This window comes from Anser anser (genome assembly GCF_964211835.1).
Source record: "Anser anser genome assembly, chromosome: 19".
NCBI lineage: Eukaryota > Metazoa > Chordata > Aves > Anseriformes > Anatidae > Anser > Anser anser.
This window is the reverse complement of record NC_139740.1, coordinates 14310656-14336744: the sequence shown is the minus strand read 5'-3', so window position 1 is coordinate 14336744 and position 26089 is coordinate 14310656. Positions and strand designations below refer to the sequence as shown.

The window sequence follows — 26089 nt, the reverse complement described above, 5'->3', positions numbered from 1 at the left end:
GCGGCACGCGCTTATTAGCATGCGGGGCGCGTCGCGCGGCGGAGTGCGCGGCGGGCGGGGAGGCGCGGCGGGGCCCCCGCTCCCTTTCTGCAGGCGCAGCCGGTGCATGGGCAGTGCGCGGGGACCGGCGGAGCTCCGCCGCCGCCGCCGCCGTGCGCACCCCGCCGGGGCCGCCCCGCGCCGCTCTCGCCGTGCCCTCGGCGCGCGGAACGCCCCTCCGGTAAGTGCCGTGCAGTTGGGTCGCGGAGCGGTTTTTTGTTTGCGCTGCCGGGGGGTGGTGGTTGGAGGGGGGGGGGGGGGGGGGAGCGGGTTTGATCTGATCTGATTTTTTTTTTAATTATTATTTTTTTGCGCTTCTCGGGGTTTATTTTTTATTTTTTCGCGTTAAAAAAAATGCGATTTTTTTCGTGTTTGTTTTTTTTTATTTTATAATTTTTCTCTTTTTTTTTTTTTTTTTAATTTTAACAAAAAAAAAACACACACGCACGCAAAATAAAAAAATACAAACAAACAAACCTCTGCCGCCCGGGGGCTGCGCGCTCGCTCCTCTCTCCGGCGCTCCGGCCGGGGGCCGCCCGCGGACAATGCCGCCCGGAGCCCCGCAGCGCTCCCGCAGCACGGCGCCGGCCCGGCTCGGTGGCACCGGGAGGGGCCGCGGGCCCCCGGCCGCGCTCCTCGCTCCGCTCCCCTTTGTTCGCCGCGGCCCGGCCCCGGCCCCGGCCCCGGAGAAGGCGGCGGCGGCGGCGGGCACCCCGCGCCGGATCGGGCCCGCCGGTCCCGGCGCTGCCGAGAACAATGCCCCCGCGGGCCCGGCGCACCGGGCGGCCTCCGCCGCCGCTTTGTGCGGCCTCTCCGGCGGCCGGGAGAACGGGGCCCGGGCGGCGGCGGCGGCTGCCGGGGGAAGGAAGGAGGCGGCGGGGGGAGGACGGGAAACGGAGCCCCGGCGGCGGGGAAGGAGGCGGAGGGCGGCCGGGGCCCGAGCACCGGGGGCCGTGCCCGGGACGCGGAGGGCGGCCGGGCCGTGCAGCGGGGGGAGCCGGGGCCGCGCGTCGGGACAGCGGCGGTGCCGGCGGCCGCGCACCGGGAGCCGCGGGGAGAACGGGGCCGGGCACCGGGGGTTGCGGCGGGGAAGCGAGCGGCCGGGCACCGGGAGCGGCAGGAAAACGGGAGGAAGGAGCGGGTTGGCGGCCGGGCACCGGCGCGGAGCGGGGCCGGGGAACCGCGCGGCGGCCGCGCACCGGGAGCGGCGGCGGCGGCGGAACCGCGGCGCCGAGCGGGGAAACGGGAGCGGAACGGAGGGGAGCGAGCACCGGGAGGAGCGGGCGCCGCGGAACCGGGGGCACGGTGCGTGGGGAAACCGGGGGACCGTGCACCGGGGGTGATGCGAAAAAAAAAAAAATAAAAAAAAAAATAAAAGGGGGACCCGGTGCCGGGGGACCGGGGGGGTTACCGGGGCTGCCGCGGGGCCTGGCCGCGCTCTCACGCTCTGCTTTTCTCTCCCGTGCTCCAGGAGCGGACGATGAGCCGGCAGCCCCGGCCCCGAGCGCGGCACGCCGCCCGGCCCGGCCCGCCGCGGCGCTGAGGATCGCCGAGCAGCCGCCGGGACCCCCCCGGGCGGGCTCCTGCCCCCGGCCCCGGCATGGACGGCCGCGACTTCGCGCCCCCGCCGCGGCTGCTGGCGGAGCGGGGCGGCCTCGGGCACCGGCACGGCGCGGGGCGCGTCTCGGGCTCGGCGCACGGCACCGTGCAGCCCCCCGGCCACTTCCAGCCCGCCAAGTTCTTCCCCGCGCCCATCTCCATGGCCACGCACTCAGGTCAGCGGCACCGGGCTGGGGGGCTGAGGGGGGGGGCGGGGGGGGCCGGGGGGGTGCATCCTGCGTGGGGGGGTGGGCTCCGGGTGGAGGCATTGGGGTCGCTCGCACGGCGGCGTCTCCCGGGGACCCCCCGCCCCGTGCCAGCGCTGCTCCCCCGCCGGGCCGAGGCAGCGCGCTCGGGGCGAACAACGGCGCCGTTATGTGCAGCGAAAAAAAAAAAATAAATAAAAATAAAATAAAACCCGGTCCTGCACCCGCGTCTCGGGGGGGAGGACGGCTTTGCAGCTCCCACCTTCCCGTTACCGGCTGCAGCCGGTGCCCGGGACCGGAGCCGGGCTCGGCGCATCCCCGGTGCGGCCCCGCCGGCTGCCACGGCTTTGTGTGCGGTGCTGAGCGCTCGGCCGCGGCCGTGCGGGGCTGCAGGGGGGGGCTGCAAAGCAGGGGGGGTCCCAGCGGGGTGCGTGGAGCGGGGCCGGGTTCGGGGGCACGAAGCTGGGGCCGGATCCGGCGCTCAGCCGGTGCCGCCCGGGGCCTCCCGCTCCCCGCCGGCGTTTTTCTCTCCGTCGCACGGCGGCAGCGCCTTGATGAGCTGTGAATACTAATAAAATTATATCTGCTTTAATGGGATTACAATTAGTGCATGGATTAGGGCGGGGGGCACGGCCGGGCCGCGACGGGTGCGAGGGCGGGGGGGGGGCGGCTCGGGTTCCTGCGAGGAGATGGAAAACGGGGGGCACGGGGGTGCCGGGAGGCGGTGCAGGATTGGGCCCGAGGCCGGGGCGGTTTCGCTTTGTGCCGGCAGCCCCCGGGGGGGCAGCCCCGGGCTGGGTCCCCCCCTGGCTGCCGTTAAGCGGGAGGGGCTCCCCGGCGGGGACGGGGCCGCACGGGTTCCCGCAGCTCGGCGGCCCCTCGCGCCCGCCGCCGGGGTCTGGGCGACACATGGGAGCCCGAAAGCAAAGGAGGCTGTTAAAATAACATGGATCGGGCTAAAAATACCCCTGCAGAAACTCGCCTTTTTTTTTTTTTTTAAAAAAAAAAAAAAAAAAAAAGGAGAAGCCAAACCCAACAACAGAAAGAGCTAAAAATATTCCGGGCTTTGGCAGGGCCGCCGCAGCCGGAGACGTTCCCGGCGACCGCGCTCGGAGGCTCCCGCGCCTACGGGAACGGCGCTCGGGCAAACCCGACCGGGGCCGGGACCCGGCGGCCGCGCCACGGGGCTGGGAGCCGTGCGGCGGTAATTACCGCCGATGATTGATAATTTTGATAATTACCCCGCCCAGCACCGGGAGCCAGCCCGCGGTTCGCCGGGCGGCGGCGGAGGGGCCGTGCGGCACGCGGCCGCCCCGGGGCACGGCGCCGGCTCGGGGGGGTGGGGGGGGCCCCCCCAGTCCCGCTCCCCAAATGGCTCCCGGCCGGACTACACCTCCCAGGAGCCTTTGCTGAGCGCTCGGGGCTTGGAAGTAGCCCTGAGAAAAGGGAGATAAAAAATGTTTAGCTTTATTTTATTAAAGCCATAATTCAGGGCTGCGCAGTTATTACAAACAAATGCTTCGGGTTGCATCTGTTTTTGGCACCGGGACCATGCAAATGACGGCGCGAGACGGCGCTGGGGGCCCGAGCGCGGAGGAGCCGCGGCCCTGCCCGGCGCCGGGGGGCTCAGGGGGGCCCTGCCCCGCTGCCGGGGGGGGGGTCGGCGGGACGGGGCCCCCCCCTGCCCGGTGCCGCGCTCCAGGGGTGCCGCAGGGCAGGGAGCGGGGTTCCCGGCGTGCCTGCGGTGCCCCCCGTGCCGCAGCGGGGGGGGGGGGTTTGCCGAGCCTGGGGGGCGACCGGAGGGTGGGAAACTCGGCCAAACAGGTTCTGCCGACTGCCGGCTTCACCCAGGGCCTCCATTTCTGCCCTTCTGACGTTTTTATGGAGTAAAATATAGCTGAGAGCGCGCCGGGCTGTTTGTCACCGCGCCGAGCCCTCGGCGCGCTGCGATGGCTCGCGGCACCGGGGGGGGGGCTCGCACCGGCACGGCGCTGCGCCGGGAGCCCCGGGGTGCTGCCGGTGCTGCTCCTGCTCTGCGGCACGGTGCCGGCGTGCGGCACGGTGCCGGCGTGCAGCCCGGCCGTGGCACGGTGCCGGCGTGCTGCCCGGTGCCGGTGCGCGGTGCCGCGGTGCGGCCCGGAGGCTGCTCCCCGCTGGCGGCCGCTCTCGGCGCGCAGCCGGGCTGGGCTCCCCGCAGCTGTCCTCCCCCGGTGGATTAAATTCCAGGCCGAGCGCTGCATTTTTTCACCCCGGCGTTGCTGGGGCAGGGACGGGCCATAAAACAGGTGGGGCCTCGGGGGGCTCCCGCTCGGCCTCGTGGCCTCCATCCCCGGGCTGGGGGGGGGGGGAACGCGGCGCTCCCCATCCAGCCCCGGCGCTGGCGCCGCTGCACCTCGGCCGCCGGCTCGCTGCTCGCGCAGGATTTAATCCGGGTGAGGGGCTGGGAGGCGGCGGCGGCGGCACAGCCGCAGTGCTCGGGCTCCTCCGCGGCTCGCCGGCCTCCCTGCAACGCGCTCCGAGTTTTTATTAAAAAAAAAAAAAGGGGGGGGGAAAAAAAAAGTAGGTGTCAAAGTTAAAACAGATTTTGAGATTAACTTGTCTACTCCTTATTAGTGACACTTCTGCTGCAGATTACTGGGGGAGGGGGGAGGCGGGAGGTAAACGCACATGTGTCAGGGAGAAAAAAAGCAGAATACTGAGAAACCCAAATCTTGTGGAATTACAGCTGAGTGGTTTCATCTGTTCATTAGTTATTATTTGGAGCCGCGCAGAGCCGCGGCTGTGCGCGTGTGCCGGGGGAGGCAGAGAGCCGCAGCACCGCCGCTCGATGCCGCGATCGCCCCAAAGCGGGGGCGGGCGCCCGGCCCCTTCCCTCCTTTGTCCTCCTGAGCTCGGGGCTGCGACCCCCGGCCGTGGGTTGGGGGTCCCGGCGGGGCTGGGGGTGGGCGGCCCCCGGGAGGGACACGTGGGCAGCGATGCCTCCGGGCTCCACGGAGCTGCGGGGGCAAAGCACTGGTGTGCGTGGGGGTCTCGGGGCTGACCCCACCACGAGGGGCCGAAGGGGGGACGGTGGTAAATGGGTTCGTGTGGGCGCCCCCCCGGTTCCCCCTTTGCTTCCCCGGCTCCTCGGCCCTGTCCCTGGCCCCGGAGCTGCCCCCGCGCAGCCGCTTCATCTCCCCGCGCAGGGCCGGGCGCTGATGGCAGCGCTACGCGACAGCCGAGCTGGTAATTATAGCAGAAAATAAAAATAGCAGGATTTGGCTATTCAGTGACTTTGCAAAGATTCACACGGGCTTTGAACTGCGGCCCCTCCCTCCCGCCCGCGATAGCGGGTAAATAAACACTCACCCAATAATCTCATTCTTGGAGTTCTTCTTTATCCGCTCCGTAAAACGAAACAGATGGGCACAGCGCTGCGCGCGCCTCCCTGCCCGGCCCCGCCGCGCGGCCGCACCGCCAGCGCCCGACCCCAGCGGGGTCCCCGTGCTGGGCATTGGGGTGTCCTGGTGCTGGGGGGGGGGAGCCTGGGGGGGGGGCACAGCACCGCAGCCCCTCGGGGTTCGCTCCCTTCCCCTCCCGCTGGGTGCACGGGGACCCCCATGTGCGCACGGGGTGAAGGCTGAAGGCGCTTTGAGGGTGCGGAGCTTTGCACGGGGGCTGGGTGGGAGACGGGGACCCCCGTGGGGCTGCGGGGTGAGGGACCGGGACCCCTGGGCCCTTCCTGGCTGCTCCACGGCCCCATCCTGTGCAGGGCCGGCGGCTGCTCCCAAAATGGCCTCTGGGCTGTGCAAGCTGCCTGTGGCGGGGGTGCACAGCCCGCGGCGGCCGTGCAAGCAGCAGGCGCGGAGCGGCGTGCACCGGCTGCTGGCCGTGCAAGAGCCCCCCCCCCAGCAGTCGTGCAAGGGGTGCGCGCGGAGCCGCGTGCGTCGGGCGTGCAAGGGGCCCGCGCCGAGCTGCAGGCTCCGGCCGCGCGAGCGGCGTGGGTGCGCTGCCCTCGCAAGCGGCGTGCAGCAGCCGTGTGAGCCGCGTGCACCCAGCAGCGTGCACCCAGCAGCGTGTGGCACACGCGGCCCCGCTGCGGCGCGCAGCCCCTGCTCCGCTCCAGCCTCCCCTTCCCTCCGTCAAAAGCCGACAGATTGCAAGTGGCACTTAGCACGGAGAGCCGAGCTTGTGATTACCCATCGGATAACATTTTAATTGTACTTCTGGCACTCTGTCAAGCTAATTTGAACTGCATTTCAATATTACAGCATTTATTTAGTGCCATAACAATATGGATTAATCTTAAATTATAACACCGAGGAAATTATATTACACTTATTTCCTATTTGCCCAATATTTAAAGGGGCCACGTTGGGTTAAAAAGCGCGACGAGGCGTGCGGGGCCGGGGCCGGGAGGGAGCTTGGGGGGGGGGCCCAGCAGCCCCAGCGCCTCCCCCCCGAGGGGGTTCCCGGGGCCGGGGGCCGCATCCTGCACCGTGCCTGGGAGGAGCAGGGACCGGAGGTGGCACGTCCAGGGGAGCAGCTGGCGGACGCGGGGCGGGGGGGGAGGTTATTAACGACCGCGGATGTCGTTATTGTGCTGGGCCGAGGATGTGGTCGCGCCCAGGGCTGGGGGTCCCCGGGCAGGGCTGGGGGGGTCCGGGGCTCTGCTGCGTCCTCGGCCCCGTGTGCCGCCGTGCGCCCCGCGTGCCGCCGGCTGCTGCCGGCCCGCGGTGCCAGGAGGGTCCCCGCCAGCTCCGGCGGCTCCGCGTGCGGCCTCGGCCCCGCTAGGAATGTTCCAGCCCCGAAATAGCCGAGGCAGTAACTCTACCCAGCGCCCCGCGCACGTCCCGGCCGCCCGCCTCCCCCCCCTGCGCGGCCGCCCCTCCCGGGACAGCCCTGGGGACGGCCGTGGTGACGTGGGGACCCGTGCCTGGCCTGGGCCGCGTGCCCGGGCCGCAGCGGGGACCGCAGCGTGGCTGGGGGGCCATCGCCCCTCTTCCCAACCCCAGCCACTCACTGGCTGCTCCGTGTCCCCGTCGCGCGTCCCCGGGGTGGGGGGGGGGGGAGGCTGGAGCAGGGTGCTTAAAAAGGAGCCCCCCAAATCGCGGGGGGTGGCCCAGGGAGGGGGCACGGCAGGGGTTGGGAGCAGCGGGGCCGTGGGGCGCGGGAAGAGCCGGGGCCTTCCCGGAGAGGGAGGGAGGGAGGCAGGGAGGGAGGCAGGGAGGATGCTGCGTGGGAGCGGGGCCGGGGACCCCCTCCCTTTCCCGGCAGCGCTGCCTTGGTCGGGCGCCCGTGGCCCCGCGCCCCGCTCCGGGCGGGCGCCCAGAACGCGGCTCGGCCCGAGCAGATGTGGCCGGAGCGCTCCCGCGGCCCCGCTCGCCGCCGGGGGAAACTTTCCGTCTTCCCAGCACATTCCCATCTGCGCCGGGCCCGGCGCGGGGGCGAAGAGCGGCCCTGGGGGGGGGCTCACGCCCTGCTCTGCCCCGCGGCCCCCCCCCCCGGGTCCCACCGGTGCCCGTCACTGCGGTCGTCGCTGAGACCTGGCGGGCTCGGCACTGCTGTGACCCCGGTGGGTTTAGGGCCGGGGCTGCCCTGGCAAAAAGCCCCCGAGCTCCCCCCCCCCCCCCATCCCGCCCCGGGCTTCCCGGGCCCCCGCGGTTTGGCAGGGGATCAGAACAAAACGCAGCTCGCTTCGCTTTTAACCCCTTCCTCCGGCCGTGCGCCTCCTTCCCAGCCCCGTTTGGGGGAGTCCCGGGGTGCTGCGAGCGCCCACACCCACCCGCACGGCCCCGCCGCCTCCCGTGCCTCAGTTTCCCTGTCCAGGCCAGCTCGGCTCGGGGGGGGGGGGGAGCAGGACACGAGCGGCTGTGGGGTGGCCGGGCCGGCCCGGTGCCCGCGTGGCCGTGCGGGAGCTCCCAGCACAGGCGCGAGCGACGACCGGCGGCAGAACCCCGCGGTCCCCAAAACACGGCTGCAGTCGATCCCCTCCGTGCTGGCTCCCAGCGGGGGGATTTTCTGCCCGGCCGGGCCGGTGCCGGAGCCGGGAGCGGTGCCCAGCGGGGCTGAGTCACGGCGCTGGCCCCCGGGTGCAAGGAGCAGGGCCGGGGAGTTCCCAGGCGGGCGCTGCCGAGGGGCTGCGGGGGGGCAGGATGGGACCCACGGCACTGCGCCCTCCCCGGTGCCGTTCCTCCGTCGCCGCGTGCTCGGGGGCGAGCCGAGTTCTGCGCGGCCTCAGGACCCCCCCCAAGTCCTCGCCTGCTGGGGGGGCCGCCTGCATCCCACAGCCCCCGCGGTGGGGAGAGCCGGGGCCGTGGGAAGGGGGCGCGGAGCCGAGCTGGGGCCAGAGCGTGCGAGCGGCCGGGGCGAGCGTGCGTGCGGGCGTGCGAGCAGGGTGGGAACGGCGCGGGGGCCAGCGTGCGCCTGGGGACCCGGCCGTGCCAGGGGGCGTGAGTCAGCGGCTGGGACGGGACGTGGGAGGGGGGGGAGAGGAGAGTGTGCGAGCGAGCGGCGCGGGGCCCGGCCGCTGCCATGGGGCCGTGCGCGCGCGGGTTTTCGTACGGCCCCGTTGCGCAGCTTCCAGAAAAGGCTCCTTCTGGAAACCTCGGCTTCCTGCCGAGCTCACGCCGCCCGGCCCCGTTCCGGGCTCCGCGGGGCGCCCCGTGCCCTGCCGGGGTCCCCCCTTGCTCCGTCCTCCCGGCCGGTGCCCGGGGGGCGATGCCGCGTCCTGTCCCGCGCGTGGTGCCGGTTCCCAGGGCCGCGGGCAGGGTGCGGCCGTGCCCCCAACCCACGCGGTCCCGGCCCGGGTTCGGCCCCCGGCCGGCCAGCGCAGGAAGGAGCGAGCTGCCTGAAACCACATCCCCGACACTCATCCCAGAGGCATCCCGGCGGGATTAGCCGGGGAGCGTGGGCCGGCTTAGAGAGCAAAGCATCACTTCCTGCCCCGGCCGGGCGGCCGGCCAGCCCCGGGCTCCGCTGTGCCATGCCGAGCCGTGCCGAGCCGTGCCGTGCCGTGCCGCGGAGGGGCCAGGAGGCCGTGGTCCCCGCCAGCCCACGTCGGCAAACACATGCAGGCGGGGAGCGAGGCCAAGCGCAGAGGGGCGGCCGTGCTCCCCCCCCTGCTCCCGCCCGGCCGCTGGCTACCGGCTGCGATGTTTCCACCATGATCTCACGGCTCGGCCCGCCCGGCCCTGCGGGGTGGGGGCGTCCCCGGCGGGGAGCTCCGTGGCCCCCCCCCAGGTGCAGGGGAGGGCCGGGCGGGGGCTGCCCCCCTGCCCTTTTTGTGGTGTGCCCTCCCTTGTGCTGTTCTCCGTGCATAAGCGTGCACGCACGCACATTTGTGCACACGTGTGCGCGGCACCCCCTGGCGCGCTCGCCCCCGCAGGGCGTTGCTCCGGGAAGCCGCTGCCCCGGTCACAGACGGCTGTCCCTGTGTCCCCAGCCTCCTGCCACCGCCCCTGGGCACTGGCAGGGCTCCGGCTGCTGCAGCTGGCAGCTGCCCCCGCTGGGAGCGGGATGCCCCGGCGCGCCCCGGCCACCTGGCGTGGCACAGCGTGGCACGGCACGGCACGGGCCCTGGGGGCAGCCGGTGTCCTGCAGCCGCTCAGGGCCAGGGGCAGAGCAGCAGTGCGGGGAGGCGCACGCGTGTGCAAAGCCTCCCACGTGCTGGCACACGCGTGTCCCTGGGATGTGCACGTGGGGTCAGGGCAGGACACGGGTGCTCCCTCCCCGCGCGTCTCTGCTGCTCCTCGCACGCCCCAGCGTGTGTGCAGGTGGGGCTGGGGGGGGGGGGCACGAGGGGCACGATCACGTGGGGTGTGCGTGTACTCGAGCGTGCACGTGCCAGCGGTGTGTGCGCACAAGCGGTGTGTGTGCACAAGCAGCGTGCGTGCACAAAGGATGTGTGCGCACAAGCGGTGTGTGCAAAGGGATGCGCGGGCACGCCTGGCACGCGTGCACCAGGGACGTCGTGCTGCGCGCGGCCCTCCTGCACGTGTCCGTGCACGGGCGTGCGAGCGCACGGCGAGCGAGTGTGCCGGTGCGGCGGGGGTGGGAGCGTGTGCGTGGTGGGGGGCCGGGGGCTCCCCCTGACTCTCTCCTCTCGCCCCGCAGCAGGGAGCGGACTGATGGGGAGCGCGCCCGCCTCGTCCTTCATGGGGAGCTTCCTGAGCAGCAGCCTGGGCTCGGGGGCCCCCAGCCACCCCTCGGGCCCCGCCGCGTCCCCCCCGGAGCCAGCTTTCCGCGGGCCTCACTCCGGCACCTCCCAGATCTGGTTCTCGCACTCCCACGAAGGTGAGTGGGCGCCGGGGAAGGGCCGGGAAGGAGCCCCCCCCCCGGGGTGGGCCGGGCGTCGCGGACACCCCCACGGCATCGGGGTGGCCGGGCTGCACGGGGGGGGATGTCCACGGCACGCGGGTGGTCGCAGCGGGCAGGCAGCACGTGGCGAGCTTCGGGGTGGCAGCGGGGTGGGCAGCGCATCCCACAGACACCCCCCCATCCCCAGCACGGGGCGGGGGGGCATCCGCGAGGACAAGGCTGCAGCCCCCCGTGCCGGCTCATGCTGCCGGGTGCGGGGCGTCCCCGGGATGCCCTGTTAACCAGACACCGCTTCCCCATCGCACCGGGCTGCGGCGGGGGGGGGCAGCCCCGGCAGTGCCCCCCCGCGGCACGCCGCCGCCGTCCCCGTCCCCACCTGAGCGGGGGCCGACAGAGTTAAGGAGCGGGGCGGTGGTGTTGGCGCGGGGCCCTGGCAGCCGGCCCAGCTGGTAGTTTGACCGGCTGCCAGTTGGCTCCCGGCGTGCCGGGGCCTGCGCGCCGCGCCGGGGGGCGGGGGGGGGGGGAATACGGGGTGGGGGGGGACGGGGGGGACACGGGGACAGGCGGGGGGGAGCGGGCAGCAGCGCACGCGGCTCCGGCAGCGCAGCGCTCGCTGCTGACGGACGGCTCGCACGGGTGGGGAGCCCTGCGAGCGCTGTGCCGAGCCCCCCCTCGCCGTTCATGGGGGCGCAGCGGGGGGGGCTCACGGCCCCGGCGTGGCGAGAGGAGGGCAGATATCGCGTGGCCAGGAGGCGCGTGGCGTGCACAATGCGTGTGCGTGGTGCGATGGGGCGAGCGAGCCACCCGGCCCCGGCCCCCTGACCGCTGTTTGCCCCCCCCCCAGCCCCGGGGTACCCCCGCTTCTCCGGGAGCCTGGCGTCCACCTTCCTGCCCATGAGCCACCTGGATCATCACGGGAACAGCAACGTCCTCTACAGCCAGCACCGCTTCTACGAGAGCCAGAAAGGCAGGTACCAGGGCCGGCACCGCGCCGGGTGCCCACGGCGGGGGGGGGGGGACACGTCCCCAGCGCGCGTGGGGGGCAGAGAGGAGGCTGCCGGGCACGGCGGCGCTGCCGGGGGGCTCGGTGCCCGTCCCCGGCGCCCATCCCCTGCGGTGGGTCCCCGCCACGAGGGGCTGGCGATGGAGCAGGTGCCGGGTCCCCGGGGATGGCGCGGGGTCGCGGGCACCCGGCCCAGCCGCCGCCGCTGTCGCTTTTCACAATATTGTGGCGGGCGCTTAATAGGGAACATTGTTTGGGTGGGAAATGGAGCTAATTAGGCCGTGCCTTCCCCCGCGCTCCTCCCCTCATTAGCGGGGAGCTGGCGCTTGGCACGGACGCGGCCCCGGGCGCCTCGAACGCGCCTTTGTTCGGCGCGGGGCTGTGGGTGGGGTGCTGGGTTTGCTGGGGGGGGGGTCTGACCCGCTCGCCCTCCCCTCCAGATAACTTCTACCTGCGCAACCTGCCCGCCCAGCCCGCCCTGCTCTCCGCCGGCCACGGCTTCCCCGGCATCGCCCGCGCCGCCCCCGGGCCCCCCGCCGGCTCCTGCAGCCGGGAGCGCGATGCCGGGCCCCTGCCCAAGACCCCCAAGGACTACGACCGCTTCCTGGCGGCCAAGGAGAAGGCGAGCAAGGCGGACGGCAAGGAGCGGCCGCCGGAGGACGACGCCAAGGAGAGGCACCGGGCGGTGCTGCCGGTGCCGCCCGAGGGGCACTGCAAGGAGGGGCTCCCCCCCCGGGTGGCGGGCGACGGCCGCCCCAAGCACCTCGCCTCCTGCCTGCTGGGCGCCAAGGGGCTGGAGGGCGAAGGCGGCCGCGCCGCGCTGCCCAGCTGTGCCGGCAGCGCCCTGCCCCGCGCCGGCCGCTGCGCCAAGGAGCCGTGCCGCGGCGAGAGGGAGCCGGGAGCCCCCGAGGCTCCGCCGCCCTACGGCGAGTGCCTGGAGCGGCGGCAGATGCTGCACCACGCCGTCTCCTACGCCGTGCCCACCGGGCCGGCCCCGCTCGGTGCCGCCGCCGCCGCCGGCTCCTTCCCCTGCCTGCAGCTGCACGCCGGCCCCGACGTGCTGTGCCCGCTGCCGGACAAAGCCGGGAGGGAGCTGAAGCTGAGCGGGGCCACGTTCGTGCCTTCGGTGGGACACCTGGCGGACAAGAGCCGCTCCTTCCAGGTGGCGGCCGAGAGCTGCGGGCTGGAGCGCGCCGAGGGCAAGGAGCGGCACGGCGAGGTGGGCGCCGAGCCCCCGGCCGCCTACGGCACCTCCTTCCACCACCACGCCAAGGCGGAGGGCAAGGCGGAGCGGCGGCTCGAGTGGGGCGGCCCCGGCGCCCGGCTGAAGGGGCTGGAGTACCTGGGGGGCGGCGGGGCGGCTGAGGGGCCCCCCTTCGCCGGCCTCGGCCCCCCGCCCAAGGGCGGCCTGGAGAAGGGCTATTTCGAGGTGCCGCCGGCCCCGGACTGCTCCCGCGCCCCGCACGCCGACCCGCTGGGCGCCAAGGTGGGCCCGTCCTGCTGCACTTTAGAGAAGGGCCCCAAGGAGCCCCCCGGGCAGACCCCGCAGAAGGTGGCGCGGATCCGGCACCAGCAGCACGGCGGCCCCGAGGCGGAGCCGGCCGGCGGCGGCCCCGAGGGCAAGCGGAAGGCCCTGGAGCTGAACTCCCTGGGCTACAACGGGCCCCCCCTGCCCCCCTGGGGCGTGCAGGGCCAGGCCCCCCCCATGGCCATGGCGGAGGAGAGGAAGGGCTCCTACCTGGACCCCTTCAGCACGAGTCTGCAGCAGGCTGCGTTGATGACTCAGGGCTCGGTGCTGAGCCAGGACATGCCGACCCCCCCGGACGAGGTCTCGGCCATGAAGAACCTTCTCAAGTACAGCAACCAAGCACTTATCGTGGGCCAGAAGGCTCCCTTCGTGGGGCTGGGCGGCATCAAGGGCAGCTGCGCCCACCAGGACGCCAAATTCCCCCCGGGCAAGGGGCAGCCGGAGCTGGAGCGGCCGGATTGCGCCCGCAGCCGGGAGCACGAGCTGGGCCACGGCGAGGGCGAGGTGCGGCAGCCCCCCGTGGGCATCGCCGTGGCCGTGGCGCGGCAGAAGGACACGCTCAGCCGCCCCGAGCCCTCCTACGGCAGCGGCTCCGGTCGGCAGGGCCGGGCGGCCGCCGGCATCAAAGGTAGGGGGCCGGGGGGGCTGCGGGGGGCGGCGGGGGGCCCGGGGTGCCGGCGGCGCCGCGCTCACTGCGCCGTCCTCTCGCCCCGCGCAGCCGGCACGGCGCGGCCCATGCACGTCATCGACCTGGAGGCAGAGGAGGAGCGGGGCCGGCTCTGCGAGGAGCGCCTGGGGCTGCCGGGGCGAGAGCTCCTTCTCCAGTAAGTGCCGTGGTGGTGGGGGGGGGGGCGGGGGACACACACACACACACGCGTGGGGGCCCCGTCCCCGTGCCGCCGCCTTGGGCAGGTGGCGGTGCCCCACGGCGCCCCTCTCTCCGCAGGGACAACAAGGAGCTGGTGGAGTTCGCGCGGATGCACCCCTCGGGGGGGTGCCCCGGGGACCTCACCCCCCACCTGATGATCGCGGGGGGCTCCTCGCTGCCGGCGGGCCAGCTCGGGGGGGACCCGGCCGCCCACGCGCACCCGGCGCACACGCACTGGCTGCCCCGCACCCGCAGCCCCTCCATCTGGATGGGGGGACACTCCTACGGTCGGTGCCGGCGGCGGGGGGGGGGGCTGCGGGTGCAGGGGGGGGCTGCCCCCCCTCCCCTCCCCGCCCCGGCGCTGACGGACCCCCCCCTTTTTGCCCTCCCCCCCCCCCCCCACAGGCATCGGCCACCCCGCGCTGCACCAGAACCTGCCGCCCGCCTTCCCCGCCTCCATGCCCAGCACCATGCAGCCCGTCTTCCCCCTCTCCCAGGAGCCCCCCGCCCAGCTCGTCATCCTGCCCACCGAGCCCCCCGCCCACGGCACCCCCCACACGCTGGGTAAGACTGGGGGGGGGGGGGGGCGGGGGCTGGCTGGGGGGCACCCACGGCTTGTTGTGCTGCTGGGGTGGGAAATGGGGGTCCCTACAGGTGGTGCTGAGGGGGTGGAGGGGGAAATGGGGTCCTGGGGTTGCTGGGGCACAGGGATGGGAGATGGGGGGGTCCCTACAGGTGATGCTGAGGGTGCAGGGGTGGGAGATGGGGGGGTCCCTTTGGGTGCTGCCGGGCTGCAGGGGTGGGAAACGGGATCCTGGGGGTGCAGGGCTGGGGGACCACTGCTTGGATCTGCGGGGTGACCCCACCACGGGTCCCCCGCTGACCCCCCCCCGCTGCCGACAGCCGACGTGATGGACCAGGCGTCGCTGTGGCCCCCGATGTACCCGGGCCGGGGTCCCGGCGCCCACCTGCAGCACACGGGGCAGCTGCCCGTGTACTCGCGCTCGCAGTTCCTGCGGCAGCAGGAGCTCTACGCCCTGCAGCAGCAGCGGGCGGCACAGGCCCTCGAGATCCAGCGGCAGGCGCACGTCCAGGTGCCCGCGGGGCTGGGGGTGGGAGGGGGGGGGGCAGGACGTGGGGCTGGGATGCGGGGTGGGAAGGGGGGGGCGTGGGGCTGGGCTGGGGCTGTGGTGCGAGATGGTGCTGGGTGGGATGCGGGGCAGTGGGATGTGGGGCTGGGTGCGGGGCTGGATGCGGGGCTGGGGGCTGGGGGGCAATGGGATGGGGGGAAGTTCGATGGGGGGCAGTGGGATATGGGGCTGGATGTGGGGCAGGGGGACACAGGGCAGTGGGATGCGGGGCTGGATTTGGGGCTGGATGGGGGGCAGCGGGATGCGGGGCAGGGGGATGGGGGGCAGGGGGATGGGGGGCAGTGGGATGCAGGGCTGGATTTGGGGCTGGATGCGGGGCAGGGGCCGTGCTGTGGTGCTGACGTGTGCCGACCCCGGTGTCCCCCCCCCGCAGCGCAAGCCGGAGGAGCAGCCCCTGGAGCTGGAGGACGTGTGTCCCGAGAAGCCCCTCAAGCCCTCCCACAAAGCAGTTGCCTTAAACCCCCCGGCCAAGGGCATGTCCTCGGCGGCCCCCGGGCCCCCCAAGCTGTCCCCTTGCTGCCACTCCCCGGCCCTGCGGCACCCGGCCAAGTGCCCCGTGGCGCTCCCCGCGGCCCCCTGCACTTTACCCGTCTGCCCCGCCGCCAGCTCTGCTGTCGCCCCCCGCTCCCCGGCCGACAGCCCCGTCCCCGTCCAGAGCAAGGGCAGCGACGGCGAGGACAAGCGCGGGGAGGGGCAGCCGCCCCGCGACTACCCCAAGTCCCTGGAGCCAGGTAGGGTCGCGGCGGCGAGGAGGAGGAGGGTGGCTGTGGGGTGCCGGGGTCTCCCCGCTGAGCATCACCCCCTTCCCCGCAGACCTGCCCCCGGGCTACAGCTACCCCGCGGCCAGCATGGGCTTCTCGGAGGCGCACTCGGCCGAGCCGGCCGACCCCGACACGATGCACGCGGGCTCCCCGCCGGCCGAGCCCGAGCAGTCGCGGACCTTCAGCCCCGCCGAGGATGTGCTGAGGGAGCCTGGCCCCGTGCGGGAGCCGCCGGCCGGGGGGGCTGCAGCCGAGGGTCCCGGCGCGTTGCTGCACCGCCACCACCTCCTCCTCGCCCCGGGGCCGGCCCCGGCCGCGGTGGCCACCGAGGAGCCCTTCGGGGTGCGCCGCGAGGCGGCTCCGGCAGTGCTGGAGCAGAGCTCGGTGGAGCAGCAGCGCCCGGTGCCCACGGTGGGGTCCTCACCGCTGGTCCCCCCCGGCGGCGAGGAGGAGGAGGAGGAGGAGGAGGACGAAGAGGAGGAGGAGGAGGGCGACAGCGAAGGCTCGGGGCCGGAGGGCAGCTGCGACGAGGAGGAGGGCGATGGCCCCAGCCACGCGCCCAGCGGGCGGCAGGGCTGCCCGGGCGGGCTGGAGGCGCTCATCGCCGCCGGCATCGACCTGGGGGAGCTGCCGGCGCTGGGGTCCCCCGAGGAGCCCCCCCCGGCCCCCCCCTCGCCCGCCCCCTGCGCCGCGGGGCTGCCCGGCATCGCGCTGCTCAGCGAGCTGGCCGACCTGGAGCTCCGCCGGCGCCGCTGCGACCTGGCCCTGGAAGGTGAGCGGCCCCCGCGCCCCCCGCCCCGCGGTGCCTCCCGTCCCCTGCCCGTGCGCCCCGGTGTTCCCTGCCCTGTTGTCACACCCCTCGGTGCCCTCGGGGGCGTGCAGCACGTGCAACGCAGAGGTCGTGCATTGTGCGTGCAGCAGAGGGGCTGCACCATGCGCGCAGGGGCTGGGCCGGGCAGAGCACGTGTTGTGCAGCAGAGGGGGGGGCTGTGTGCACGCTTGCAGCGTGCCTTTGCAGTGCAGGGCTGCGTGCATGCCGGCAGCGCAGGGCTCTGTGCGTGTTCACAGCATGGGCCTGCGTGCATGTTTGCACCGCGAGGGGCCGTGCGCATTTCTAGTGGGTATTTACAGTGCGGGGTCGCGTGCCTGCTTCCGCTGCAGCGCTGCGTGCGCGTTTGCACCACATCTTTGCAGCGCAGGGCTGGGTGCACACATGCGCTGCACACTTGCAGTGCAGGACTGTGCGCGTTTGCGCCGGATATTTGCGATGCAGAGCTGCGTGCATGTTCGTGACATGTGCAACGCAGGGCTGCGTTCATGTGCGTGACATACGTGCAATGCAGAACTGCATGCATGGGTGTGATGTACAACTGCAACGCAGAGCTGTGCATGTTGGCGATGTACAGGTGCAACGCAGAGCTGTGCATGCTGCTGATGTACAGGTGCAATGCCGGGCTGTGCACGTTTGCACCCTCTATTTGCAGCGCAGGGCTCGCACGCACGCGTGCGCTGTACGTCTGCAGCGCGGGGCTGTGTGCGTTTGCAGCGCGGTGCCCGGCTGCAGGGCCCTGCTCGCAGCCCGGGGCCGTCTCCGGGGCTCTGCTCCAGCGCTGGCTCCAGGCAGGCGCCGGGATTCCCTCCCGGCTCGGCTTCCCCAGGGAATCCCGGGGGCCCCGGCAGGGAAGGCCCTGGCGCCTCCCCAGCGCTGCTGCGGGCGGGCGCAGGGCCCCGCGTGCTCGCTGCCGCCGCCGGCCGAGCCCCGCTGCGTGCGGCGGTGCCGTGCGGGGGCCGTGGGGCCCCGTTCCCCGGGGGGGGGGGAGGGGGGCCGCTCCCCCCGCCGCAGCCCCCGCGGATGGGGCGGCCGGATGGGGCGCGTCACCGCGTCCCTCCCCGCCCCGGCCTTGGCTCTGCGCCCCGATGAGTTCATCGCCGGCCGCCGCGGCCCCGCGGCACCCTGGGGACACCGGGCGTGCCGTGCACGCAGCACCCTGCGTGCCGTCCCTGTGCCCCACGGGCACCCTGTGCGTGCTGCCCCATCTCGTGCAGCACCCCATGCGCGACCCCACTGACCCCTTTTTGCCCCGCGTGGCCCCGGGGTGCCCAGCCCCACCCAGGGGTGCTGCTCACAAGTGCACGTGCAGGGCTATGGCACGGAAGTGCCGGGGCTCAGGGGTGGCACGGGGGTCCTGGCGCGTCCCCGCTGACCTGCGGTCTCGGCAGGGGAGGACGAGGACCTGCTGGCCTTCAACCTGCAGAACCTGGCCACGGTGGCGGCCGCCTGGTCGCTGGTGGAGGCGGCCAGCCGGGAGGGCAGCCCGCCGGCGCTCAGCCCCCTGCCCACCTCGCCACCACCCCGCGCCCGCGTGCCCCGCCGCAAGTACACCTGGACGCCCAAAACCAAGGCCGTGAGTAGTCCCCCTCGCCCCGTGCCGCCGTGGCCAGCGGGGTCGAGCCGTGCCCGGTGCGAGCGGCCCGTCCCCGTCCCCGTCCCCCAGGTGTGCCCCCTGAAGGCGGCCATCGAGCAGCTCAACACGCAGGAGGTGGAGGTGCGGATGCGGCTGGCCGAGCTGCAGCGGCGCTACAAGGAGAAGCAGCGCGAGCTGGTGAAGCTGCAGAGGCGGCACGACCACGAGTACGTCCCCGTCCTCCTGGGGGGCACGCAGCCGGGCTGGGGGGGTGCGGGTCGGGTCGGTGGTGGCGGTAAGGGGGGAAGGGGTGTCAGCGGTGCGCTGAGTTTGGGGCCGTGCTCAGCCCTCGGTCTCAGGCTGCCCCCGGTCTTGCCGCGGCTGCAGGCGCGACGAGAGCTCGCGGAGCCCGGCGCGGCGCGGGCCGGGGCGGCCGAGGAAGCGCAAGCACTCCAGCACGCTGGGCAGGGCCGAGAGCCGCAAGGTCAAGTGAGTGACCGGGGGGCGCGCGCCCGCCCGTCCCCGTGCCGGAGGGGGGGGGGGTTAGGGGTGGCGGGGCCGTCCCGGCCTCTCCCCGGCGCTGCGGCGGCGGCTGCGGGGGCTCCGTCCCGGGGCCGCCCCCCCCTGCCCGGCCGCGGGTGCAGCGTTGCATAAAAGCCTCTTTATCCGCGCTGTATAAAGTCATTGGTCACGCTGCAGTGGTGTTCATTGCTGCTGGCGCTTTATTATTATCCATTAGCCGCCCGGCGCAGTCGTTTTCACACTCACGGGCCCTGTATAATTGTCCTTCTCTGCTACAAATTGCCTCTCCCGACAGGCCCATTTGCATAAATCCTCCGAGCTAGTCCAAACACGATTGGAGTGTGTGTGCGCGCGCGGCATCAGGCCCGATGATTTGGTAATAATAGTTAAATCTGCACTAAATGGTTCCTTCAATTAAGACAGAGAGAGGAAAAAAAAAAAAAAAAATTTAATCTCTAGGTTTTATGTCACAAAACATTAGCGAGCGAGTGAAGGTTACAGGGAAAAAAAAAAATAAAAAAATAAAAGAGAGGGGAGCCGAGGGGGGGGTGTGTGGGGGGGGCGGCCGGCGGCGGGCGGGAGCAGCCCCGCGCCGTGCCCACGCCGCGCTCCCCGCAGGGCGGTGAAGAGCAGCCTGTCCCTGCTGTGCGCCGGGCTGCGCGCCGAGCCCCAGCCCAAGAAGAAGCGGAGCAAGCTGGCCCAGGAGGCGTACGGAGGCATCAAGGGCCCCCCCCCGGTGAGTGCTGCCCCCCCGGGTGGCTGGGCGCTGGTGGGGGGCCGGCTCCTGGCCGAGCCTCCCCGTGCCCCCCAGGACAAGGTGCGGTGCAAGAAGAGCGGCTCGCAGAGCAAGCTGTCCTGCAAGGTGGCCCACAAGGTGTCGCAGCTGAAGCAGAAGGTGAAGAGCAAGGGGCTGCCCGCCGGCATCAGCCCCTTCCGACGGAAAGACCCCAACCCCGGGGGCCGCATCCAGAAGAAGCTGTCCCGCGCCAAGAGCTCCAAGGGCGGCGCCGCCAAGTACCAGCCGCAGGACCCCGACCCCCGCGAGCTGCCCGGCTTCAAAGGCAAGGCCAGCACGGGGCTGGGGGCTGCGGTGTGCCGGGGCGGGGGGGCAGGGTAGTGTGCTGGGGGGGCTGCAGCGACGGGAGGATGCTGCAATGGGGGGGGTTGCAGCGTGGGGGGCTGCAGCAATGGGGAGGTGCTGCAGGGGGGCTGCACAAACAGCTCGGGAGCAGCTTGTGCCTGGGGGGCCCCCGGGGACACTCAGCTCTGTCCCCCCCCCTCACAGATGGGCACGACGAGGACTCGGACAGCGAGGACGGTGACGACGAGCCGGGCTTGGCCCTGCTGCCCTCGGTGCCCGTGGCCGTGCTGGGACCCTCGCCGTCCTCCGTGGTGAAGATGGAGGCCAACGAGAAGGCGAAGAAGAAGAAAGAAAGGCAGGGGCTGCTTGGTAAGGGGCTCCCCGTGAGGGAGGGGGTGTGGGGGGGGGGGGGGCTGCCCTGGCACAAACGTGGGGCCCCCTCCGCGTGCCCACGGGGCTCTGAGCCTCCGTCCCGTCCCGTCCCCCCCCCACAGGTCCCTGCCGCCTTGGCAGCCCCGAGGGCGAGGTGAAGATCAAGCGGCGGCCGGTGAAGCCGGGAGCCGGCAAGCTGGAGAAGGTGCCGGCGCGGAGGAAGGCGGGCGCCTGCGAGGACGGCGGCAAGAAGAAGCTGAAGGCGAAGCCCAAGGAGAGCCTCAGGGCGCCGGCCCCGAGCGGCCCCAGCGCCCCGGCCCCCACCAACAGCCTCTTCGGGGGCGCCGACCCCCGGCACTTCGGGGCGCGGGACGACGGCGCCCGCCTGGCCAGCGAGCGGCTCAAGAAGGCGACGCGCAAGAGCAAGGTGCTGCAGTCAGCCCTGAGGGTGAGTGGGGGGTGGGGGGGACTGGGGGGGGGCCGTGGGGTGTGGGGGTTCGGGGTGGTGGAGGGGTTGGGGACGCCAAAGGGACCCTGGGGTGCAGGGGATGGGTGCGGGGCTTGCAGAGGCTGCGGGTGCTGGTGAGGTGTGGGGGTTGCTGATGGGACCAGGGGGCTTGGGGATGTTGTAGGACTGGGGGGGGCGGGGGATGAGCCCCCAGAAATGGGTCCGAGCCCCCTCTCCCCACACCGCAGCGGAAGAACGGGGCGCTCTCGCTGGCCCTCTCGCCCCGGAGCGCCAAGACCATCCTGAGCAAGGGCAAGAAGCTGGCCAAGGTGAAGAGCAAAGTGGCCACCAAGCAGGTGAGCGGCCGAGCCCCCCGCCCCCCGGCGAGTCCCCCCCTCCCACCGGGACCCCCCCCACCCTGAGCTCCCTGTCCCGCAGTGCAAGGGCCGGGCGGTCAGCAAGCTGCTGGAGAGCTTCACGGTGGAGGACGACTTCGACTTCGACGACAACAGCAGCTTCTCGGAGGAGGAGGAGGACGGCGGGGGCTGCGCGGGCGGGCGCCGCTCCCCCCTGCCCCACACCTGCGCCATCCAGAAGGAGGACCTGCGGGACGGGCTGCACATCCTCATCCCCAAGGAGGACAGCCTGCTCTACGCCGGCAGCGTCCGCACCATCCAGCCCCCCGACATGTGAGCGGGGCCGGGGGGGCACGGGGCGGGGGGGTTGCTGGGGGGGCACGGGGCAGGTGCTGAGCTCCTCCTGTCCCTGCAGTTACAGCATCATCATCGAGGGCGAGCGGGGGAACCGGCAGCGCATCTACTCGCAGGAGCAGCTGCTGCAGGAGGCGGTGAGCGGGTGGCGGGGATGGGGTGGGATGGGGTGGGATGGGGACATGGATAGGGACGGGATGGGATGTAAGGGGATGGGATGGGATGGGACAGGACAGGATGGGCTGGGATGGGACGGGATTGGGATGTGGATAGGGACGGGATGGGACGGGACAGGACGGGATGGGGATGTGGACAGGGACAGGGACAGGAAGTAGAGCAGAGTAGAGTAGAGTAGGGTAGAGCAGGGTAGAGAAGAGTAGGGTAGAGTAGAGAAGAGTAGAGTAGAGTAGGGTAGAGTAGAGTAGGGTAGAGTAGGGTAGGGTAGAATAGGGTAGGCTAGAGTAGAGTAGGGTAGAGTAGGGTAGGGTAGAGTAGAGTAGAGTAGAGTAGAGTAGAGTAGAGTAGAGTAGAGTAGAGTAGAGTAGAGTAGAGTAGAGTAGAGTAATTCAGTTGGAAGGCACCTTCAAAGTTCATCTTGTCCAACTGCTGATGTTCTCAGGTGCAACGAAAAGTTAAAGGGATGGGGATGGGGACAGGAATAGGGAAAAGGATGGGGATGGGGATAGGGGCAAGGATGGGGACGGGCATGTGGACAAAGATGGGGACGAGGACAGGGACGGGGCCCAGCATGGCGCTTCTCCGCAGGTGCTGGATGTGCGGCCGCAGTCGAGGCGCAGCCTGCCACCCGGCACCCGCGTCTGCGCCTACTGGAGCCAGAAGTCGCGGTGCCTCTACCCGGGGAACGTGGTGCGAGGTGAGGGGCGGCGGGGGGGCGGCGGCGGCGGGGGGGCGGCGGGCTCCCGGCCCTGCCCCAGCCCCACGCCCTGCCCGTGCCGCAGGCTCCTCCAGCGACGAGGAGGAGGACGACCCCGAGGCGGTGATGGTGGAGTTTGATGACGGGGACACGGGGCACATCGCCGTGTCCAACATCCGCCTGCTGCCGCCCGACTTCAAGATCCAGTGTGAGTGGGGCGGGGATGGGGGCGGCGGGGGGGGGGGGGGCCGGGGGCGGTGGGGATGGTGCTGACCCCCCCCGGCTCTGCCCGCAGGCACGGAGCCGTCCCCGGCGCTTCTGGTCTCCAGCTCGTGCCGGCGGACGAAGCGGTCGTGCGGCGACGTGCCCCCGCCCGGCGAGCTGCCCCCCAGCCTCTGCCCGGACCGGCACGACGGCCCCGAGACCCCCAAGAACTCAGGCAAGAAGGCGGCCGGCAAGGAGAAAAGTGGTACGTTGGGGTGGGGGGGGGGCACCAGTCACCTGGCGGCAGGACGCTGCCCCGAGGGAGGTGGCACCAGCAGGGATGGCGTGAGGGGTGGGGGGAGGCGGGGGGAGACACGGGGAAGGATGCGGGGAAGGATTTGGAGAGGGATGCGGGGAAGGATGCGGGGAAGGAAGCAGGGAAGGATGCGGGGAAGGATTTGGGGAGGGAGGATGGAAGGAAGGAGGTAGGGAAGGATGTGGGGAAGGACGCGGGGAAGGATGCAGGGAAGGATGCGGGGATGCAGGCACGGGGCTGGACAGCGGGGTGCCAGAGCTGGTAGGATGCAGGGAGAGGGCACAGAGGAAGGGTGCAAGGATGCAGGAACAGGAGGCAGGGATGTGGGCAAGGAGAGGGGCTGCAGGGAGGGCAGGAGGCAGGGATGCGGGCAGGGAGAGGGCTGCAGGGAGGATGCAGGGACACGGGCACGGGGAGGGGATGGAGGGAAACAGAGGGAAGCCGGGATGAGGGCAGGCAGCAGGGAAGCAGCGGGGTCAGCAGCGTGCTCCTGGGCTCCGCCGGTCCCCCCCCCGGCCCCCCCTGACCCCCATCTTCCCCCCACCCCCCCAGGCAAAGCCGCGGAGGTGCTGTCGGGCGGGAAGGCGCCGGTGCTGAGCGACCCGTTCGTGGGGCGGCGCGGCGGGCCGCTGCTCAGCTGGTCGGCGGTGGCGCAGACGAAGCGGAAGGCGGCGAGCAAGGGGACGGCCGTGCTGCAGAACCTCTTCCAGGTCAACGGCAGCGCCAAGAAGCTGCGGGCCAAAGAGGCGCTCTTCCCCGTGCACCACCACGTCGCCGCGCCCGTCTTCGGCAACGGCTTCGGGGCCGACTCCTTCAGCCGCATCGCCAGCTCCTACGCGTCCTTCGGGGCCGGGGCTGGGCTGGTGCTGCCGGCTGCCCAGAAACTCCTGCGCTCCAAGAAGGCCGAGCGGCTGGAGGCAGAAGTGGGCAAAGGCGGCCGGAGAAAGGCAGGCAGTGAGTACCTGGTCAAGCTGGACCACGAAGGGGTGACGTCCCCCAAGAACAAGAACTGCAAGGCCCTGCTGCTGGGTGAGAAGGACTTTGGGGCCAAGCTGGAGCGGCCCCTGGCCAGCCACGGCTATGCCCACGCGGCCCTGGCGGGCAAGGATAGGAAGGGGCGGGCGCCCGTGCACCAGCTGCCCATGGGGCTGGCGCTGCGGAAGTACTCGGGCCAGGCCGAGTTCACCCTGAACTGCGACAGCGACTGCCACAGCTCCTACTCGGACATGGACGAGGACGAGGAGGCGGGCGGGCTGGGCGCCGACGTGCCCTCGCGCTTTATGACCCGCCTCTCGGTTTCCTCCTCTTCCTCGGGCTCTTCCACCTCCTCCAGCTCCGGCTCCATCTCCACGTCCAGCCTCTGCTCCTCCGACAACGAGGACTCCTCCTACAGCTCCGAGGACGAGGACTCCACGCTGCTGCTCCAGACCTGCCTCTCGCACCCGGTGCCGGCGCTGCTGGCGCAGCCGGAGGCCCTGCGCTCCAAGAGCAGCGCGCCGCAGCGCTGCTTCCTCACCAAGGCCGCCGCCGCCGGCCCCAAGGCCAAGATCAAGCGCAAGGAGGCCCTCAGCTTCTCCAAAGCCAAAGAGTTCTCCCGGAGGCAGCGCCTGCCCTCGGTGGAAAACCGGCCAAAGATCTCCGCCTTCCTGCCCGCGCGCCAGCTCTGGCGGTGGTCCGGGAACCCCACGCAGGTACCTGCGAGGCCGGGGGGGACCTGGCAGGGGGCAGGGGGCGTGGGGCAGGATCTGGGGAGTGTGGGGTGTGAGGCGGGATCCATGGGTGCAGGGTAGGGTGCATGGAGCAGGGTGCATGGAGTATGAGGTAGGACCTGAGGCAGAACCCATGGGTGCAAGGCAGGGTGCATGGGGCATGGTACATGATGCATGGGGCAGGATCCAGGGGTGCAGGGTGCATGGAGCATGGGGTAGGATATGTGGCAGGATCCATGGGTGCAAGGCAGGGTGCATAGGTGCATGGTGCAGGATCTGTGGGTGCAGGGTGCGTGGGGAATGGGGTAGGGCATGAAGGATGGAAGCAGGGCATGGTGCATGGAGCAGGGTGCATGGAGCAGGATCTGTGGGTGCAGGGTGCAGGGCATGAAGGATGGATGCAGGGCAGGGGGCGTGGCGCACGGTGCAGGTAGCAGGACGCATAGGTTGGGTACTTGCACCCACGTAGGGTGCAGGGTCTCACGGTGCAAGGTGCGCATGAGCCACACTCCCTTGGGTGCAGGGGGCAGGGTGCCCCAGGGTGCCGTGTGCTTGGCACTGGGCATGGGGCCGGGGTCCCCGCGCCGCCCCCTGACCCCGCTCTCCCTCCCCGCAGCGGCGGGGCATGAAGGGGAAGGCGCGGAAGCTGTTCTACAAGGCCATCGTGCGGGGCAAGGAGACGCTGCGCATCGGGGACTGCGCCGTCTTCCTCTCGGCCGGGCGGCCCAACCTGCCCTACATCGGGCGCATCGAGAGCATGTGGGAGTCGTGGGGCAGCAACATGGTGGTGAAGGTGAAGTGGTTCTACCACCCCGAGGAGACCAAGCTGGGCAAGCGCCAGAGCGACGGCAAGGTGAGGGACGGGACGGGGATGGGGACGGGATGGGGACAGGGATGGGGACGAGGACAGGGATGGGGACGGGGATGGGGATGGGGATGGGGATGGGGACGGGGATGGGGACGAGGACAGGGATGGGGACGGGGATGGGGATGGAAACAGGGTTGGGGATGGGGATGGGGATGGGATGGGGATAGGGATGGAAACAAGGTTGGGGATGGGGATGGAGATGGGGATGGGATGGGGATGGGGATGGGGATGGGGATGGGGATGGGGACGAGGACAGGGATGGGGACGGGGATGGGGATGGAAACGGTTGGGGATGGGATGGGATGGGGACGGGGGTGGGGATGGGGTTGGGGATGTAGACGGGGGTGGGGATGGGGATAGGAACAGGGGTGGGAACTGGAACAGGAATGAGAATGGGCTGGGTGCGGGGATGGGGATGGGGATGGGGATGTGGTTGGGGACAGGGACGGGGATGGGGACAGGGATGGGGACGGGGCTGGAGATGGGGATGGGGATGGGGACAGGGCCATGCATTGACGCCGTGCCGTTTCCCCCCCGCCCCCCCGCAGAACGCGCTGTACCAGTCGTGCCACGAGGACGAGAACGACGTGCAGACCATCTCCCACAAGTGCCAGGTGGTGGGCCGGGAGCACTACGAGCAGATGACGCGCAGCAGGAAGTACCAGGACCGCCAGGACCTCTACTACCTGGCGGGCACCTACGACCCCACCACGGGCCGGCTGGTGACCGCCGACGGGGTGCCCATCCTCTGCTGACCCACGGGGACGGGGACGGGGACGGGGACGGGCAGCCCGCCGCGCGCCCCCTGCCCCCCCGGCCACGGGACCCCTTCCCGGCCATTATGCAAAGCCCCGGGGCCGCGGCGGTAGGCGGCCGGGGTGGGGGGCGCGCGGGGCGCGGGGGGGGGGGGGAGGCCCCCCGTACAAGCCATACTTTCCCTAGTACCTCTGACTGTTTGCCAGCAGGTAAAGCAGAAATCAGGTGTGTTGTTCTATTTATTTTGCGTGTAAATATTGTATTTCTTCCGGGAAGTTTTACGGAAAACAGGCGATCCACCAACAGCGACGAGGACAAAATAAATAAATAAATAAATAAATAAATAATATGGGCGGGGGGGGGGTCGGGGG

The 26089-nt window shown here is 71.6% G+C and overlaps 2 protein-coding genes across 3 annotated transcripts in view; one reads left to right on the top strand and one right to left on the bottom strand.

Moving 5' to 3' along the window:
• Positions 1-108, bottom strand: part of LOC310883839 (uncharacterized protein) — a gene marked incomplete at its 5' end in the record, with an annotated part of 4898 nt that extends 4790 nt beyond the window's left edge. Inside the window, one exon of the mRNA XM_083804787.1 lies at positions 8-108. Within this exon, the coding sequence (XP_083660913.1) occupies positions 8-108 (101 nt within the window). The remainder of the gene's footprint in view (positions 1-7) is intronic.
• BAHCC1 (BAH domain and coiled-coil containing 1) lies at positions 29-26089 on the top strand. Of its 2 annotated transcripts, XM_083805100.1 has the most exons (27): positions 30-220; positions 1511-1814; positions 9939-10118; positions 10987-11109; positions 11586-13301; positions 13392-13497; positions 13620-13828; positions 13947-14105; positions 14445-14635; positions 15066-15423; positions 15506-16225; positions 17674-17858; positions 17949-18085; positions 18246-18347; positions 18999-19116; positions 19192-19441; positions 19666-19830; positions 19956-20281; positions 20530-20637; positions 20720-20970; positions 21053-21128; positions 21757-21865; positions 21951-22073; positions 22161-22334; positions 22938-24076; positions 24711-24947; positions 25511-26089. In XM_083805100.1, the coding sequence occupies exons 2-27, from the start codon at positions 1640-1642 to the stop codon at positions 25715-25717; spliced, it is 7644 nt and encodes a 2547-aa protein (XP_083661226.1). In that variant the 5' UTR covers positions 30-220; positions 1511-1639; the 3' UTR covers positions 25718-26089. The 2 variants fall into 2 exon arrangements, with proteins under 2 accessions (XP_083661225.1, XP_083661226.1); XM_083805099.1 differs by having other exon boundaries at positions 29-220; positions 11586-13497.

Excerpts from the sequence above, each read along its gene's own strand:
- BAHCC1 (XM_083805099.1), top strand. The coding sequence starts at position 1,640 with ATGGACGGCCGCGACTTCGCGCCCCCGCCGCGGCTGCTGGCGGAGCGG. Across the intron at positions 13,829-13,946 it reads GATGGGGGGACACTCCTACG|GCATCGGCCACCCCGCGCTG; the intron begins GTCGGTGCCGGC and ends CCCCCCCCACAG. Across the intron at positions 20,638-20,719 it reads GCAAAGTGGCCACCAAGCAG|TGCAAGGGCCGGGCGGTCAG; the intron begins GTGAGCGGCCGA and ends CCTGTCCCGCAG.